This window comes from Octopus sinensis, linkage group LG1 (genome assembly GCF_006345805.1).
Source record: "Octopus sinensis linkage group LG1, ASM634580v1, whole genome shotgun sequence".
NCBI lineage: Eukaryota > Metazoa > Mollusca > Cephalopoda > Octopoda > Octopodidae > Octopus > Octopus sinensis.
The window spans coordinates 168,512,117-168,529,616 of record NC_042997.1 but is presented as its reverse complement, the minus strand read 5'-3'; the positions used below and the strand labels follow the sequence as shown (position 1 = coordinate 168,529,616).

The 17,500-nt window shown below is 35.6% G+C and overlaps 1 protein-coding gene across 2 annotated transcripts in view; it reads left to right on the top strand.

Annotated features, from left to right (window-relative positions):
- LOC115212997 (tenascin-X) overlaps positions 1-11,206 on the top strand; it is a 113,380-nt gene extending 102,174 nt beyond the window's left edge. Inside the window, exons 35-39 of one of the 2 annotated variants that reach the window (XM_036506804.1) lie at positions 456-560; positions 6,997-7,083; positions 8,957-9,077; positions 9,917-10,045; positions 10,174-11,206. In XM_036506804.1, coding sequence (XP_036362697.1) covers positions 456-560; positions 6,997-7,083; positions 8,957-9,077; positions 9,917-10,045; positions 10,174-10,187 — 456 coding nt within the window. In that variant the 3' untranslated portion in view covers positions 10,188-11,206. Of the gene's footprint in view, positions 1-450; positions 561-6,996; positions 7,084-8,956; positions 9,078-9,916; positions 10,046-10,173 lie in introns of both variants that reach the window. The other variant, XM_029781887.2, reaches the window with a different exon arrangement.
- The last annotated feature ends 6,294 nt before the right edge of the window (positions 11,207-17,500 follow it).

The window sequence follows — 17,500 nt, the reverse complement described above, 5'->3', positions numbered from 1 at the left end:
TAAAAGTACATATATATATATATATATATATATATATATGTATGTATGTATGTATCAAATGAAATAAATGAAAAACAGATAGTTCAAAGAGTGTGCGCAGACATATATATATATATATGCCAGAAATGTTAGCACACCGGCCGGAATACTAAGCAGTATTTCATCTGCTGTTACGTTCTGAGTTCAAATTCTGCTGAGGTCGACTTTGCCTTTCATCCTTTTGGGGTCGATAAATTAAGTACCAGTTATGCACTGGGGTCGATATAATCAACTTAATCCCTTTGTCTGTCCTTGTTTGTCCCCTCTATGTTTAGCCCCTTGTGGGCAATAAAAAAAAAAATATATATATATATATATATATATATATATATATATATATATATATATATATATATATATATTCCAAAGTATAATTTGCATAAAATAAATAAATGTTAATTTTTTTCCTAGGTAAGAAACGAGGAGAATGTGTATGTGGAAAATGTCAATGCAAGAAAGGCTTTGAAGGTTCAAGTTGTTCTATCACCAAAGCAACAGATAGGTGTATGGCATCAAATGGAGTTAGTAATTGCTTTTTCCTTATTTTATTATTATTATCTTCTTTACCGTTCTCCATCCTTTCTTCTTATCTCAATGAACTCTAAAATACAAATAATATTCTGAGATTGAACAAATAATTATCAGTAATACATATACATATCACCACCATTTCAATGTCTACTTTTCCATGCTTGCATGGGTTGGATGATTTGACAAGAGCCAGCCAGGCAGAAGCCTGCACCTGACTTCTGTGACTGTTTTGGCAGGGCTTTTACAGCTGGATGCCCTTCCTATGACCAACCATGCAGCAGAGTGGACTTAGTGCCTTTTACAAGGCACTAACACAGGAGAGGTCAGTTTTGGCAAGATTTTTAAAGATGGATGTCCTTCCAAACACCAACCACTTTACAGTGTGGACTGGAGGCTTTTTAAGTGGCACCTACACTGAGGGGTCACCAAGTACCTTGCAGGACAAAAAGACAAATGATATATATATGTGAATACATATGTGCTGTAGTGAAAATGGTACATCCTTTCCATGTGACAAAGTCAGACAGTCAGTCATTGTACGAGTTCTCAGCTGTCGGTTACATGATATATATGAGTTTGAGTTACCATCAAAGTAGATGTTTCAAAGTCATTGTCTTGCAGAGCTATCAGCGATAGCATGATAGATGAGCCAAAGATAATAAGATATAGAATACTGCCACAGCATAATAGTAGCAGCAATAATATTCTTTTCTACTCTAGGTACAAGGCTCGAAATTTTTGTGGTTGGGGCCAGTCGATTAGATCAACCCCAGTACACAACTGGTACTTAATTTAGGCAAAGTTGACCTTGGCAGAATTTGAACTCACAACGTAAAGGCAGACGAAATACCTATTTCTTTACTACCCACAAGGGGCTAAACACAGATGGGACAAACAAAGACAGACAAACGGATTATATCGATTATATTGACCCCAGTGCGTAACTGGTACTTATTTAATCGACTCCGAAAGGATGAAAGGCAAAGTCAACCTCGGCAGAATTTGAACTCAGAATATAGAGGCAGACGAAATACCGCTAAGCATTTCGCCCGGCATGCTAATGTTTCTGCCTGCTCGCTGCCTTGGCTACAAGAATATTACAGTGCTGACAATAACACACAAGTGGATGAGGATCCACAGTAGTGACGAGGATATAAACAATTTATTCAGATGACATTGCAAGAAAAATTATTTTCATGAGAAAATAAACAATTCATACAGATGATACTGAAAAGTTAAAAACTTGAAAGATGAGTAACAAATATTGGAGTAATAAACATTGTTAATGACAGAGGGGTAACAAGCAAAATCCGTAAAATTATGGAAAACTTGTTAGAGGGTCTGAATTGCAAAAACAGCAACAACTACAACTCAAAGAACAAAAATAACAAATGTTAGCACAACAAATGCTACAACTAATGAAGTTGGTAACAAAACTGGAAAATACGTTTTCGCCAGACCATGTAGCAAATTCAATAAATGAATTTAGATATGACCCGGAAGAAAGAGTCACCTTCGAGGTATATTACCAAAGATTAGAAAAAATTTTCAAAAAAGAATGCCCAGACTGAACAGATGAAATGGAAACCTGTTTAATTCTGAGGAAACTGGCAACGATAAACCATGAGAAATACTGTAACTTTACATTGCCTAAAAAAGTTTCTGACATAAATTTCAGGGACACAATTGACATTTTATGTAGGATGTTCAGTAAAAAAACACTATTATTCAACACACGTTGGAAGTGTTTGAACACTGAGAAAAGTGGTGACGAAGACTTTACCACATACGTTGGTAGAGTGAATAGAGGGTACGAGAGATTTAAACTGGATGAACTAACTCCAGATTTGTTCAAGTGCCTGATTTTTGCTAAGGGACTTACTGCTAAAAAGGACACAGAAGTCAACGAGAATTCTCAAAGCTGGAAATGAACCAGAATATAACTCTCCAGAAATTGTCATGATATGATATTAAAAGTAAGAAGAAATCCAATGCAGAGATTGTTTACAGATAAAACCAATGTGGAAGAGTTGGAAGACGAACCAAATGTTTCACAAAATGTACACTATACAACAGGAGACAAACCCATGCATGGCATGTGGTGGTAGACATCTGAGAAAGGAGTGGCCACTCAAAAAAGCAAAGTGTTTTCATTGTGGGAATACAAGACACGTTAAACCACACTGCAGAACTAAGATAATGAAAAATTGGACCAAACAAGAAAAAATAGTTTGTCGTCGGGAAAAAAAGAACTGTTTGTACAACAAACAGAAAATTAATGAAGATGAGAATCGAAACCACTAGTGTCAAAATGCAATAAAACATGAGTAGTGACATCACTATCATTAATGAAGAAACATGGGGACAAATCAGTGAGCCGAAATTTTTTAGATCAAATAAAGTAGTATATGGGGTTACAAGAAAGAAATTATGTTTCCTCAGCGAATGTATTTACAATGTAACTTTTTGAGGTGAAGCAAAACGGGCAATCGTTTATGTGTTGAAAAAAATCACTAAACCTATTTGGTACAGAATGCATGGAGTTATTTAAAATGTAGGATACCCCCCATTAGTGTTCTCTGTGAAAATGTAGTCGGCATGGTTAAAAGTTCAAATGAAGTTGAACAACTGAGACAAAAAATTAAAAAAATTGTTTTCAAATGTTTTTTTGGAAGTATTAGGCTGTTGCACTAAAACAAAAGTGAGGATCATGGTAAAAGAAAAGGCAACACTTGTTTTTAGACCCAAATCGAACATGCCATTTGCAGTGTTGGACCAAGTCAATAAAGAGTTAGAAAGACTAGAAAATCTAGCTATAACTGAAAAAGTTGGTGTGCAGACTTTTCAGCTGGATTAAATGATTGTTTTAGTCAAACACAATTATCCATTACCAAGCCCAGAAGTGTTCTCAAAACTAAAAAATTTTCTCCAAGGAAAATTTTTCTCAAATTAAGAGATCGTAGAGGCTTATCTACAGATACAGGTAGAAAAAGAATGTGCACACCTTTTAACAATCAACATGCACCATGGATTATATAAATCCAAGTGGAATCTTTTTGGGGTAAAAGTAGCACTTGCCATATTCCAACACGTGGTGAATCCAATGTGAATGATTGTGAGTTCCCTATCACTTATCTCAATGATATTTTGATAAAGAGTAACACTTCAAACATTTTGGAAAAATAAATATTTGGGAAAATAAATGAATACAGGTTTAAACTGATAGAGGAAAAGTGTAAATTTTTGATGGGTCAAGTAACTGAAGGCCAGACCCATCAAGGGTAGCAGCAATATGGAATATGCCTCCCCACCCCAATGAATGTCAAATTGTTACAAGCATTTTTAGGTTTGGTAAACTATTGTACTATCAAGAATATATCCTGAACATACACAAGGGCTCCACTAAATGAGCTGTTAAAAAAGGATGCCAAATGGTTTTGGTCAGAAAAATGCCTGAAGGCATTTCAGGAACTAAAAAGCAAAACAGATACAGAACCCCACCTCACAACCACCCAACACCCACCCACACCCTTTTCCTTCCACCCTCCCCTTACAGATGCTGAACCTACCTACCTACCCACCTCTGACACACAAACAATTGCATACAGACACAAGCCCTCGAACTTCCCCACCTCCAGAAAAAAGAAAAAAGAATAATTACGCACTAATGTTCGCCAATTCAAACAGAAAACTGTGCAAAGAGATAAAAACTTAGAAAGATATCAGAACGGTTGAAACAATTAATTATGATAACGTTCAAGGATGGCATTGCTGTCTCTTATTCAATGAAGAACCAAAAGAAAAGAATCATAAAGGTTTAAAGCGGATATAAAATTTGGAAAGTAGACCTGGACATATATAAATTACCATGGCAACTGACGTATGTACAGTTGTTGGAGGAGTACAAGTTCGATATACTGGCAGATACAAAGTATGAAAAGTGACTGAAAGGTATAAATGATGCGACTCTGAGGTGGGGGCTGAGGAACTTCATTCCATTTTCCATTTTCATTTATCATTCATCTTGTAACATATGTTCTTTTGTTGTTGTTTTTTACTTTGTTATGTTTGTTCTATGTCCCCACATATCCTGGTATTGTCCCCTCATCGTTGGCCCCTTGCAGGCAATAAAGAAACAAAGTCAGTAGTAGTAGTTTGTTCTATGTCCCCACATGTCCTGGTATTGTCCCCTCTTCGTTGGCCCCTTGTAAGCAATAAAGGAACAAAGTCAGTAGTTGTAGTTTGTTCTATGTCCCCACATGTCCTGGTATTGTCCCCTCTTCGTTGGCTCCTTGTAAGCAATAAAGAAACAAAGTCAGTAGTAGTAGTTTGTTCTATGTCCCCCACATGTCTTGGTATTGTCCCCTCTTCGTTGGCCCCTTGTAAGCAATAAAGAAACAAAGTCAGTAGTAGTAGTTTGTTCTATGTCCCCCACATGTCTTGGTATTGTCCCCTCTTCGTTGGCCCCTTGTAAGCAATAAAGAAACAAAGTCAGTAGTAGTAGTTTGTTCTATGTCCCCCACATGTCCTGGTATTGTCCCCTCTTCGTTGGCCCCTTGTAAGCAATAAAGAAACAAAGTCAGTAATAGTAGTTTGTTCTATGTCCCCACATGTCCTGGTATTGTCCCCTCTTTGTTGGCCCCTTGTAAGCAATAAAGAAATAAAGTCAGTAGTAGTAGTTTGTTCTATGTCCCCACATGTCCTGGTATTGTCCCCTCTTCGTTGGCCCCTTGTAAGCAATAAAGAAACAAAGTCAGTAGTAGCAGAGTTATTGTATGAGTTCTCAGTAGGAGTCAGTGTCAGTTAAGTGATATATACGAGTTCAAGTTACTGTCAAGGTAGACGTTTCAAAGTCATTGTCTTGCAGAGCTTATCAGCGATAGCACGATATATGAGTCAAAGATAATAAGACACGGAATAACCGCCACAACATAATAGTGGTGACAAGGATATTACAGTGGCAACAATAGCATGCAGGTGGATGAGGATCCATATTATAACAATATACTTATGTAAATCTACATATTTCTGGATGTCTTTCCCCACTTCAGATTGTTATATGACACCTGTTCCCTTATCATTCATTTTATATATATATGTATGTATGTATGTATGTATGAATGTACGTACGTATGTATGTATGTGTGTGTATGTGTGTGTATGTATATATATATATATATATATATATATATAATCATCATCGTTTAACGTCCACTTTCCATGCTAGCATAGGTTGGACGATTTGACTGAGGACTGGCGAACCAGATGGCTGCACCAGGCTCCAATCTTGATCTGGCAGAGTTTCTACAGCTGGATGCCCTTCCTAATGCCAACCACTCCAAGAGTGTAGTGGGTGCTTCTTACGTGCCACCAGCACGGGGCCAGTCAGGCGGTACTGGCAACGACCTCGCTCAAATGTTTTTACACATGCCACCGGCACAAGTGCCAGTAAGGCGACGCTGGTAACGATTATGCTCGAATGGTGCCTTTTATGTGCCACCAGCATGGAAGCCAGTTAGCCGCTCTGGCAACGATCATGCTTGGATGGTGCTCTTAACATCCTACTAGCACGGGGCACAAGTGCCAGTTAGGCGATGCTGGTAATGATCACACTTGAATGGTGCCTTTTATGTGCCACTGGCACGGAAGCCGGTTAAGCTGCTCTGTCAATGACCACACTTGTATGGTGTTCTTTGCACCCTGCTAGCACAGATGCCAGTCATCGAATTTGATTTTGATTTCACTTGCCTCAACAGATCTTTGCAAGCAGAATTTAGTGTCCAAAGAAGGTTATGCCCCTGGCATAACCTTTAGTGTCCAAAGAAGGTTATGCCCCTGGCATAGGCCACGAGATTATGGTCTCATTTGGCTTGCCAGGTCTTCTCAAGCACAGCATATTTCCAAAAGTCTTGGTCACTAGTCATTTCCTTGGTGAGGCTTAAAGTTCAAAGGTTGTACTTCACCACTTCATCCCAGGTCTTCCTGGGTCAACCTCTTCCACAGGTTCCCTCAACCGCTAGTGTGTGGCACTTTTTCACACAGCTATCCTCATCCATTCTCACCAGTATCTATGAGATACCACCATGCTAGAAATAGCAACCAAAACTTGACTCTAAAACCACATTAAATGTTCATTTATATAATCATAATTTTAATAATAATTATTACCTTTGATGTTTTCATTCCCATGCTGGCCACCTGACAAGATCGGTATTTTAAATAATGTTCTTATCCTTATTTATATAAATTTATATATATATATATATGAAGGTGGTGGTCCAACATGGTCTTAGTTGTAATGACTAAATCAAACTAAACAACTAAAAAGTATAGCCTAAAAATACACACCCTGTCGTAACCATACAAAGTATGACCATGTATAACTGTAATAATATTGATGAAGCTATATTTTGATTCTTTCTGCAGCTATTATGTAATGGGAAAGGAATCTGTACAAACAATGTATGCACATGTGTAGGTACTTATAAGGGACCAACATGTGAAGATTGCCCAGTAAGTATAATTAACTATTATCAAATATTTGTTCTGCTGCTTGCTATAGAAAGTCACTTTCACACAAAGTGATTATTGAAACATATTACTGTATTTATTTACATTGTTTTGTAATTTAGAAGCATTGAGAAACATGAAAACAAGGTACTTCTATGAAGTTACTCAAATACAAATATATATAAATAATAACTTGCTTTTAAGAAAAGAGACAACTGTTTTGTTTCAGAAAAGAGACAACTGTTTTGCATTTCTCAATGCTTCTAGCTCATGATCTAAATGTGAACAAACTTCTGTTTTGCTTGTAAAATGAAAGCTTCTGATTTGAATGGCTAAAAGTCAGAGAGCTACTTTGGTGTATGGTATCCCATCCATCAACAGTACTGATGTGTAGTTTATCTTCCATATAATAACTCTCTTTTTTTTCTGTCTAAATTATTTTATTACTCAGTATTTTATGAGCTATTATTTATGACTACAATAAGGTAGAGAGCAGGAAAAAATGTCTTTACGTTCTGAGCTCAAATTCTACCGAGGTCAACTTTGCCTTTCATCCTTTCGAGATTGATAAAATAAATACCAGTCAAGTATTAGGGTCAATGTAATCATCTTCCCCTTCCCCTCAAAAACTGCTTGCCCTGTGCCAAAATTTGAAACTATTATTTATAACTACAGTTGCATTCTGACAACTTCACAAAAGAAACTTATTTTCATATTAATAATATATATTTAAATATAAGGTGATTTTGAATATGTCATGACCAGTGTTTTGTTAATGACATTTTTTCCCCTTAATTTGAGAGATGTGTAAGTATTTTAAAATGAAGTACCACCTCTTTTTTGGAGAGACAATTTTCACATAAAATATTTTTCAAATAAAATAGCCAGTATGGCTGTGTGGTAAGAAGCTTGCTTCCCAACTACATGGTTCCAGGTTCAGTACCACTGTGTAGCACCTTGAGCAAGTGTCTTCTACTATAGCTTTGGGCCAACCAAAGCCTTGTGAGTGGATTTGGTAGACAGAAACTAAAAGAAGCCCATCATATATGTATGTATATATATATATATATATATATATAAATTAGAGAAACCACTATTATGTAATTCAAACAATGATAGACATAAACCAAATCATAGAGGAAAAATAAAATATATTATAAAACATATAAATAGGTCACAAAAAAGGAATAAACAATATATAATAAGTAAAAAGACCACATACGTTTCAGGGCTATAATTTAAATTTGAATTGCAATTAAATTTAAATTTGATTGAAAAACAATTCAATTTAAAAGTATAGTCACTCCTCAGGTCAACAATAATAACAATAATAGTCAAATAATAATCAAATATATATATATATATATATACATGCACACACACACACATATAAATATATATATATATATATATATATATATATATATATATATATATATATATACACACATATATACACACACACATATATATATATATATGACTGAAACAAGTAAAGATAAAATATGTTACATAAGGTTTATGTTACATAAACAAATATACAAAATGGAAAAAGAAATCTACATTACTCTAATTTCATTCTCAAAGTTGAGTTAACACAGGATAAAAGATTACCTGTATTATGCATTGTCTTTCACATCATAATGCAACCAGGTATATTTTCTCACTTCTGATTGATCATTATCTAACAAATTATATTGATTTCAATAGTGCTATTTTCTGTTTTTTCATGAGCTGATCCTTTCTGTTTCATTGCAACCTATTTTCATATAACTTCTTCACTTTGGTGCATGTGTTTCTTGCTTGTTTGTTTATTTTTTTCTACTGACAATATAAATTCTAAATTATTTAAAATTATTCATGCTTTCTGCTTCAGACATGTGTCAACAAGTGTGAGAGGATGAAACAATGTGTTTTATGCAAGGTCTTTGGCACTGGTACTCTAACATTTGAACAATGTATAAAGTGTGCCCCAATCCACTTAGTTGACAGTTTGGGTGAGTTGCTTATTTAAATGGATCTATGAAAACATGTTTGAATAAATTAATGCTTAGATACATTGAATTATTGTCACAAATGATAGCAATTGTAATATGTATCAAGTAACCTTGAGGAAATTTGAGGAGACAGATGAAGCTATATATAGCAATGGGAAATATCATAGATTATCATACAAAAGAAGATATATTTTCAGTAGATACAGTCATAGCTGAATTGTTAAGAAGTTCTCTTCCCAATCATGTGACCTCTGGTTCAACCTTACAGGGTCACCTCTTAGACAAGTGTTTTTTTACCATATCCTCAGAGTAATCTATGCATCCTGAGTGAAATTCGGTAGACAGAGACCAACTGGAAGACTGTCATATAGAATGTACCTGTAATAGAGAGGTCCATCCTTGTATATTGCATCACACCATTACTTTAAGAGTACACATGTCTGTGGAATACTCAGCCACTTACATGTTAATTTAACAAGTAGGTAGTTCTGTTGATCAAACAACTGAATGCTCATCATCAAAACAGGTTTAGTATTGCTACAAATATGCTTCTGCATTATTTCACATAATTGCACTGTTTATGAAAATAGGCTTAAGTACTGGGATTGATTCATTCAACCAAAACACTTTAAGGTGATGCCTCAGCATGGTTGCAGTCCAATGACTAAAACAAGTAAAAGATAAAGACAAGGATTATATGTGAGACTATTTTTCTAATAGAGGGATAGGAATTTTTATCATATTTTGATTGTTAAGTCATTCATTTTTTGTTATTATTGTTGACAAATAATATTGTCTATAATTTATTTAACAGAATTAATATGGCTTTTATATTGTAGATGATATATACACAAAAAAGACAAGACATCTGTGTTTATTTATTGATGATTATGATGACTGTAAAGTAAGGTTTGCCCTTGAACAACGTCCAAATAATAAAATGAAAACCTATGTCATTCGCAGGAAAGGTAACAATTTTTGTTAGAACTTTGTGTGAGAGAGAGAGTATGTGTATGTGTGTGTGTGTGTGTGTGTTGCTGTGAGTGTGTACATTATTAGTCAGTTATTACTAAAAATATTTCTTTCTCTTTGACAGAATGTGAAGCTTAACAGAAAGAAAATTTCCAACATTAATAATGATGATAATATTAACAATATGAAGCTCCAGAGATTGTTACATATATATCCTGATGATTCCTTATTTTGATGATACTGCTGATGGTGACAATGGCAACAGCAATACATTGTTAAACCAATATATATATGTATATGTAATAATTCAAAAAGATGTATTGAGACTCTCCTTATTTCTAACCCCAAATTAAATTAATCAAACTACAAGAAAGATGATGAACAGTTTACAAAATATAGTTTAAATATGTTTTTTTCTGTTTGTAGCTACTGCATAGGGCAGAAGGCACGCTTCCAGCAAACCTAGTTTGCTACACAATACCAGTAATTATTTGAGGTTGTTTCTTTAGACTTATGCTATCACTTCAATTGAGAAAGGCATGAATTCATCACAACATTCAGTTTGTCCATCCTTTAAAATATAATAAGGCCTGTTTATCTGTGTGTATATGTGTGTCTGATCAAAATAAGCCTATACTTGAGTTTTTAGTTTCATTGTAGCATGATAAAATCTTGATAATAAAATAGAAAAATACTTGAATGTAAAACATATTCTATGAAATAAAAAAAATACAAGTATGTCAGCAACTGTCAGTATAATTGCATATATGGACGTTTGACAGAGAAAGAAAGCATTGTATTTTTATAAATCCTTTCACTCAACTGCAAACTATATCAATGTATTTTTCAACCCGATTTTGCACAGGCGAATAACTTTTTGTTTTTCTTTTTAGAATTGGGTATTTTTTTTGTTATGTTATGTTATGTTAAAAATGCTGGTCCCACTACTAACATCTCAAGTGTCCAGGTGAAAGTGGACCCTACCAACAGTAAGACTAACAGAGTTATGTTTCTTGTGCAGGATCATGGCACAGAGACTGTAACACTTAAAGTTTGAACTTATGTGCATGTGATCAACAATTTACTCCCTTAACTTCACAAACGTTAATCCACTCATTATTTTAGTAGTTGAGTAAATACTTTTAAATATCAACATATGTCTTTTTTACTTTATTTTTCATTTACAAACAATGCTAATTGAATGAACACCTTTGTTTAAAATCATAAATAGCCATCAAAATGGCCAGAAAGGGTGCTGGAAGAATTTTTTTGTTTTAATTATTTTAAAATTTTATTTTATCATTACTGTTTAGTCAAGGTGGGACAAACAGTATCCATGATTCTTTATTTTTGATGGCCAAAGTTATTCCCAAACTGGAGAGCTGACCTGAATGCTTGCAACAGAATCAAATTTGTTAAAGGTACCCAAACACCAGGTGTGGTATTAAACCAAATGACATATTAAATCTACCATTCAAGAACTAAGAACTTAACTAGCTGGAATAAACACTACAAGACATCTCATTTGATGCTCTAACAATTCTGTCTGTCTACCACTTGGTGTGGCATTATATATTATAAAACCCCAAAAGGCTGAAAAGCAAAGATGACTTTGGCTAGATTTGAACTCAGACTACAGAGAGCCAGAGCAGATAGCATAAGTTATTTTGTTGTTGACAGTTTCAGTTAGCTAAGTGACCTAATCAGTGGTGGATGTAATTATTGTTGAAGCATAGTAGCCAGAGTAAAAACAGGATGGGAAAAGTTCAAAGAATTGTCACCTCTGTTGGCAGCAAAGGATTGCTCTCATCAAGTGAAGTGCAAATGCTTGTTTTTGTATACAAATTTCAAAACTACCTAGTATGAAACTAACCCCTAACACCAACCCATCCTGAACCTGTAATGACAGCATACATGAACAATGTGCAAGAGAGAAGACTGTACAGGTAAGGGACATGTGACATATATGAAAAGATTCTAGTTGGATAAACAAATATCAAATAATACCTGTAGGATAGTAAAGAGCAAGAAAGATGAGAAGAAAATGGTGTGGTCTGCCTCAGAATGCTAGAACTTTATGAGAGACTGCTGGAAGGAATGGGATACATACATGCTAAATATGCTTTATTTCAATTATATGGTTTTCATTTTTAGCATTGAGTATACTTATATATAACCATGCCAAATCAGACTGGAACCTGGTGCAGCTCTCCAGCTTGCAGGCTCTGATCAAATCATCCAACCTATGCCAGCATGGAAAACAAATGTTAAATGATGATGATGATTTTGTCAATCATTCCACAGTTCTGTCATTTACTGGTACTTAATGTATAACCAACTATCTCTTGTGAGCTTGTGTAGTTTGGAAGCATGTCTTGTGTTTTTGCTAGTTGATTTAAGTGCTTATATAACCATAAGTAGATATAGACACTCTCTCTGCCTCCTTAACCATGAACCAATGGAATATCCAGGATGTGACAACTGGAGAGAGAGGTGGGGTTAGGGAGCTGATTATCATGACTGCTGAGTAAACTGGAGTGGAATAAAATGAAATGACCTGAAGTGGGAATGATTACAAGCCAAACATTCTAACTACTAGGTCACATATCCTCACTAGCAGTACTTATTTTGCTAAAAATATTCTGATTTGAATTGCTTTAATCTGTGGCAATGGCTCAGTGGTTAGAGCATCAGCTCACACTCATAGCATAGAAAAACAGGCCAAAAGAAAAACAACAAATGAAAAGCCTTAACCAAAACACAACAACAATACTAACTTTAATAACCTTTTATTTAAAATTACTGTTCCTCTGATTTTCATTCTACTCTTTTTTTGCCATTGTCATCTCCATGATTATAATTGTTTTAATGTATATTTTCATTTTCAGTAATATTTTGTCAGTTAACATATTTTGTCATCTCATGTTCTAGATCTATTTGCAGACTTTAGCCTTAAGCAACACATCAAATTATCAAATTTATTATACAAACATTAGCAGAACTTTCAACTTATAAAGGAAGTAGCTGTACTAATTTTGCATAAAAATTCATACAACTGGCTGTGTGATAAGAAGTTTGCTTCCCAGCCACATGGTTCTGAGTTCAGTTCCACAGCATGGCACCTTGGGCAAGTTTCTTTTACTATAGCCTTGGGCTGACCAAAGTCTTGTGAGTAGATTTGGTAGACAGAAACTAAAAGAAGCTTGTATATATGTATATATATTTATGTGTGTGTGTGTGTCTGTGCCCCCATCATCACTTGACAATCGATGTCAGTGTGATTACATCCCTGTAACTTAGCAGTTTGGCTAAAGAGTTGATAAAATAAGAACTAAGCTTACAAAGAATAAATCCTGGAGTCAATGACTTCTACTAAAAACCCTTTGAGATGGTGATCCAGCATGGCCACAGTCAAATGTCTGAAATAAGAATAAAATGTCTGAAAAAGAATAAAAGAATCCTAAAATTTCTAATTATAGTTATAATAACTAACATGATACACTAGTTTCTTTTTTTCTTCTTATCAGTAATTACACTAAAGGAAATGGGAAAAATGAATATAGTGTTGCTAGGAAACTAATCCTGATATGGAAAAACCTGATTTCAAATTTAGATTCAGCATAGAAGGGTATATTGAAAATGTGCCTCAAAAAATTTGTAACAAAATTGCTAGTTATGCTTATGAAATATATGGAATGTGTCATCCCCATCTCTCTCTCTCTCTCTCTCTCTCTCTCTCTCTCTCTCTCTCTCTCTCTCTCTCTCTCTCTTAAAAAAACAACAAAAGGCACATGACAACCTAATTTTTTAACTATCATCTGCATGCATACCACAAAGGTCACTTTGGTGTAAAAAGAGAGACTCTAACAAACAATATAGCTAAAAAAAATTACACCCCAGAGACTGCATTCAAATACACATAAGAATATGTAGTAGGGGGTCTTATTAAATTTCTTCCCATCTTCAGAATGTTTTTCAGATTTTTTGCACTGATGTAGTTTTGCATGCTGATGACAAAAATCTCATTCATTTTCTGTAGAAACTAATAAGAAAAAGTTACAAGCCTTTAAATTTATGTAATGTTAGCCAATCAGAAGTCTCCATTGCCAACATACTGGAAGCCACAATTGTCTGTTTCCACGGGAAACATGGAAACTGTTTTCATGGGAACAATCTTGACATAAACAATGTTACTGACGTGTTTTCCATCCCAAGTACAGCAAACTGGATTTGTTTTTGTCTTAAATACATGATTGATTTTCCTTTTCCTATAAATTGAGTGCTTCAACAGTGAATTTTGTGACTTTGTTTGGAAGTACGAAGACAGAAGAAAAAGCAGCACAATTTCATTAATGCTGAACAGTTTTCTTCCTATTTAATCAAAAAAAAAAAAAAACTGAGATTGCATAACATTAAATTTTTCATTTTTGTTTTCTTTCATTAAATTCTTTTTAAGTAAAAAAATTCAAGGTATCGTAATGTTTTCCTTTTCTTAAAGTAAACATATGTAAACAAGGCATAGGAGTGGCTGTGTGGTAAGTAGCTTGCTTATCAACCACATGGTCCCGGGTTCACTCCTACTGTGTGGCACCTTAGGCAAGTGTCTTCTACTATAGCCTCGGGCCGACCAAAGCCTTGTGAGTGGATTTGGTAGACGGAAACTGAAAGAAGCCCGTCGTATATATGTATATATATATATATGTATGTGTGTTTGCGTTTGTCCCCCCAACATCGCTTGACAACCGATGCTGGTGTGTTTACGTCCCCGTAACTTAGCGGTTCGGCAAAAGAGTCCGATAGAATAAGTACTAGGCTTCCAAAGAATAAGTCCTGGGTCAATTTGTTCAACTAAAGGCGGTGCTCCAGCATGGCCACAGTCAAATGACTGAAACAAGTAAAAGAGTAAAGAGAGTATATTGATAACAAGGACAATGTTATGCTGTTTCTATTGAAACAGACAACTGCAACTTCCAGGATGCTGACAATGGAGGCTTATGATTGACTAAAATTATATAGCTTTAAAAGCTTGTCAGTTTTGTTTTTATTATTATTCATTTCGAGGAAGGCGGTGAGCGGACAGAATCGTTCGCACACCTAGCAAAATGCTTAGCAGCATCGTGTCTGTCTTTACATTCTGAGTTCAAATTTCGCCGAGGTCGACTTTGCCTTTCATCCTTTCGGGGCTGATCAAATAAGTACCTATTTCTTTATTACCCACAAGGGGCCAAACATAGAGGGGACAAACAAGGACAGACATAGGTATTAAGTTGATTACATCGACCCCATTGCGTAACAAATACTTAATTTATCGACACCGAAAGGATGAAAGGCAAAGTCGACCTCGGCGGAATTTGAACTCACAACGTAACGACAGACGAAATACGGCTACGCATTTCGCCTGGCGTGCTAACGTTTCTGCCAGCTCGCTGCCTTGATGAAATAAGTACTGAAGGTATAAGAAATAAGGCTGATGAAATAAGTACCATAATCGAATATCCCTACGCCCAAAATTTCAGGCCTTGTGCCTTTAGTAGAAAGTGTTATTATTCATTTCAAGAAACAAAAAAAAAAAGAAAAAGAAAAGAAAAATTAATGTGATTTTCATTATCAGCATGCAAAACTATATCAGTATAGAAAATTTGGAAATGTTCTGGTGATAGGAAGATATTTAAGAAGCTCCCCACCTCCACCCCATACCTTGTGAGTGAAATTGGGTAGTCAGATGGATGATACCTGTAATTCGAAAGGCGAGACTATATGTCACACTGATTCTACCTAAGAATTATGTTGAAGGTACACGTACTGTGAAATGTTCGGTCACTACCAGTTAATTCGTCCAACGAAGATCCACCAACGAATCACATATTGCACTAAAGAAAGAATTGGTTACGAGACCTGATAAAAATAGCAACCAAATATTCCTCAAATCACATTCTACTATCATAAATAAATGAGACATATCCTTTATTTGATGACCGACAAAGTTCATCTAGGCAGAATTTGAACTCAAAACGTAGAAAATTAAAAAAATATCCAATTATTCTGTTTTCGCACTTCCGCACTCAGTGGGGAGCCCTTGCAGCGGCACAAGAAGTCAGTGCCATATTGGAAGAAATCTCGCAGCAGCCATTGCCATCGCTAAGACTGGAGCAAGACCTCATCTGCATCTATTTGCCATGCGCAAGATCACAACGAGGCTCACGATGGCAAACTGTATATAAGGGCAAAACAGTTTGAGATTCTCTCTCTTTTGCCGCCTCAAAGATTGCACCTCCTTCCTCTTTCACCAAAGAAAAGAAGGTAGCTTTTCTCTGCGTAGTAACCATACTGAAAGATGTGGTATGGAAGACGCGAGCAAAAGGGATTGCGACAGGTCAATTCATCTCCGGACGTGGGCTGGTGAATTACTTCGCTGCCCATCTGTCCAGCAAGATCCGTCTGGAGAAGAGGAGCCTGCCGCAAAAAGCGTTTGGAAAAAGATGGACGATAGTGGTAAGAAAGATGAGAATGTACGAGGCTGTGCTTGCACGGTCGGTCGGAACATAAAAGAAAGGAAAAAGATTACCAAAAGGGATAACCAACCGGCGGTTTAATTCACTAACCCGGACCCAAATTTCATCCAATCATCATTTATATTTTTAACTCCCATCCGCAAAATATATGTAAATCCATCTGTCTTTTCATAGTGTATATAAGAAGCGTGTTTGCATCCTACATGTCCCTTGTCTGTCCTTGTAATGTCCCCTCTATGTAAACCTTTTTATAGATAAATAAAGAAATATCTCTCTTTTGCCGCCTCTTCTTTCCGTCTCTTAGCAGCAGCGCTTGCTGAGCGCACTCCACTGGCTGGGCCTGTCTGTATATTGTACCTCCAGAGGCAATGTGCCCACACTAACGGAGCTACTACACAACGCACACAGCTAAAGATGGTTGCTGAGAGTAGCACACTTCACCTATCCTGTAAAACTTGTAAATAAAACCAGTTGTAAATTGCATTTGTACTTGAAGTCTTCCCTCTTCACCTGCCGGAGCCTGAACTACACAAATAACAAAAAGAGATAATGGAAGAAGGCGATATTCTTCTGATATCGTAAACCTTGCCTTCCATTATACATGCAAGAAATTTTGTACGAGGCCTTGCTTGTACGAAATTAATGATGATTTTTTTGTTTTTTTTGAGGACATTGGTGTAAATGCATTTAGGTCATGAAATTCTGAAAATATATTTTATAATCTATAAGTATAACATTTAATATTGTAGTGGATGCATGAAAGCAGTGTTGTGAATAACAAACATATAGATCGGGTCAAATATATTTGGGACATACTGTAAATTCCGGACTACAGAGCGCACCTGATTAAAAGCCGCATTTTAGAACGGAAATCAATTTTGTATTTGTACAGGCCGCACCGGATTTTAAACCGCAGGTGTCCAACGTTGTAATATTACA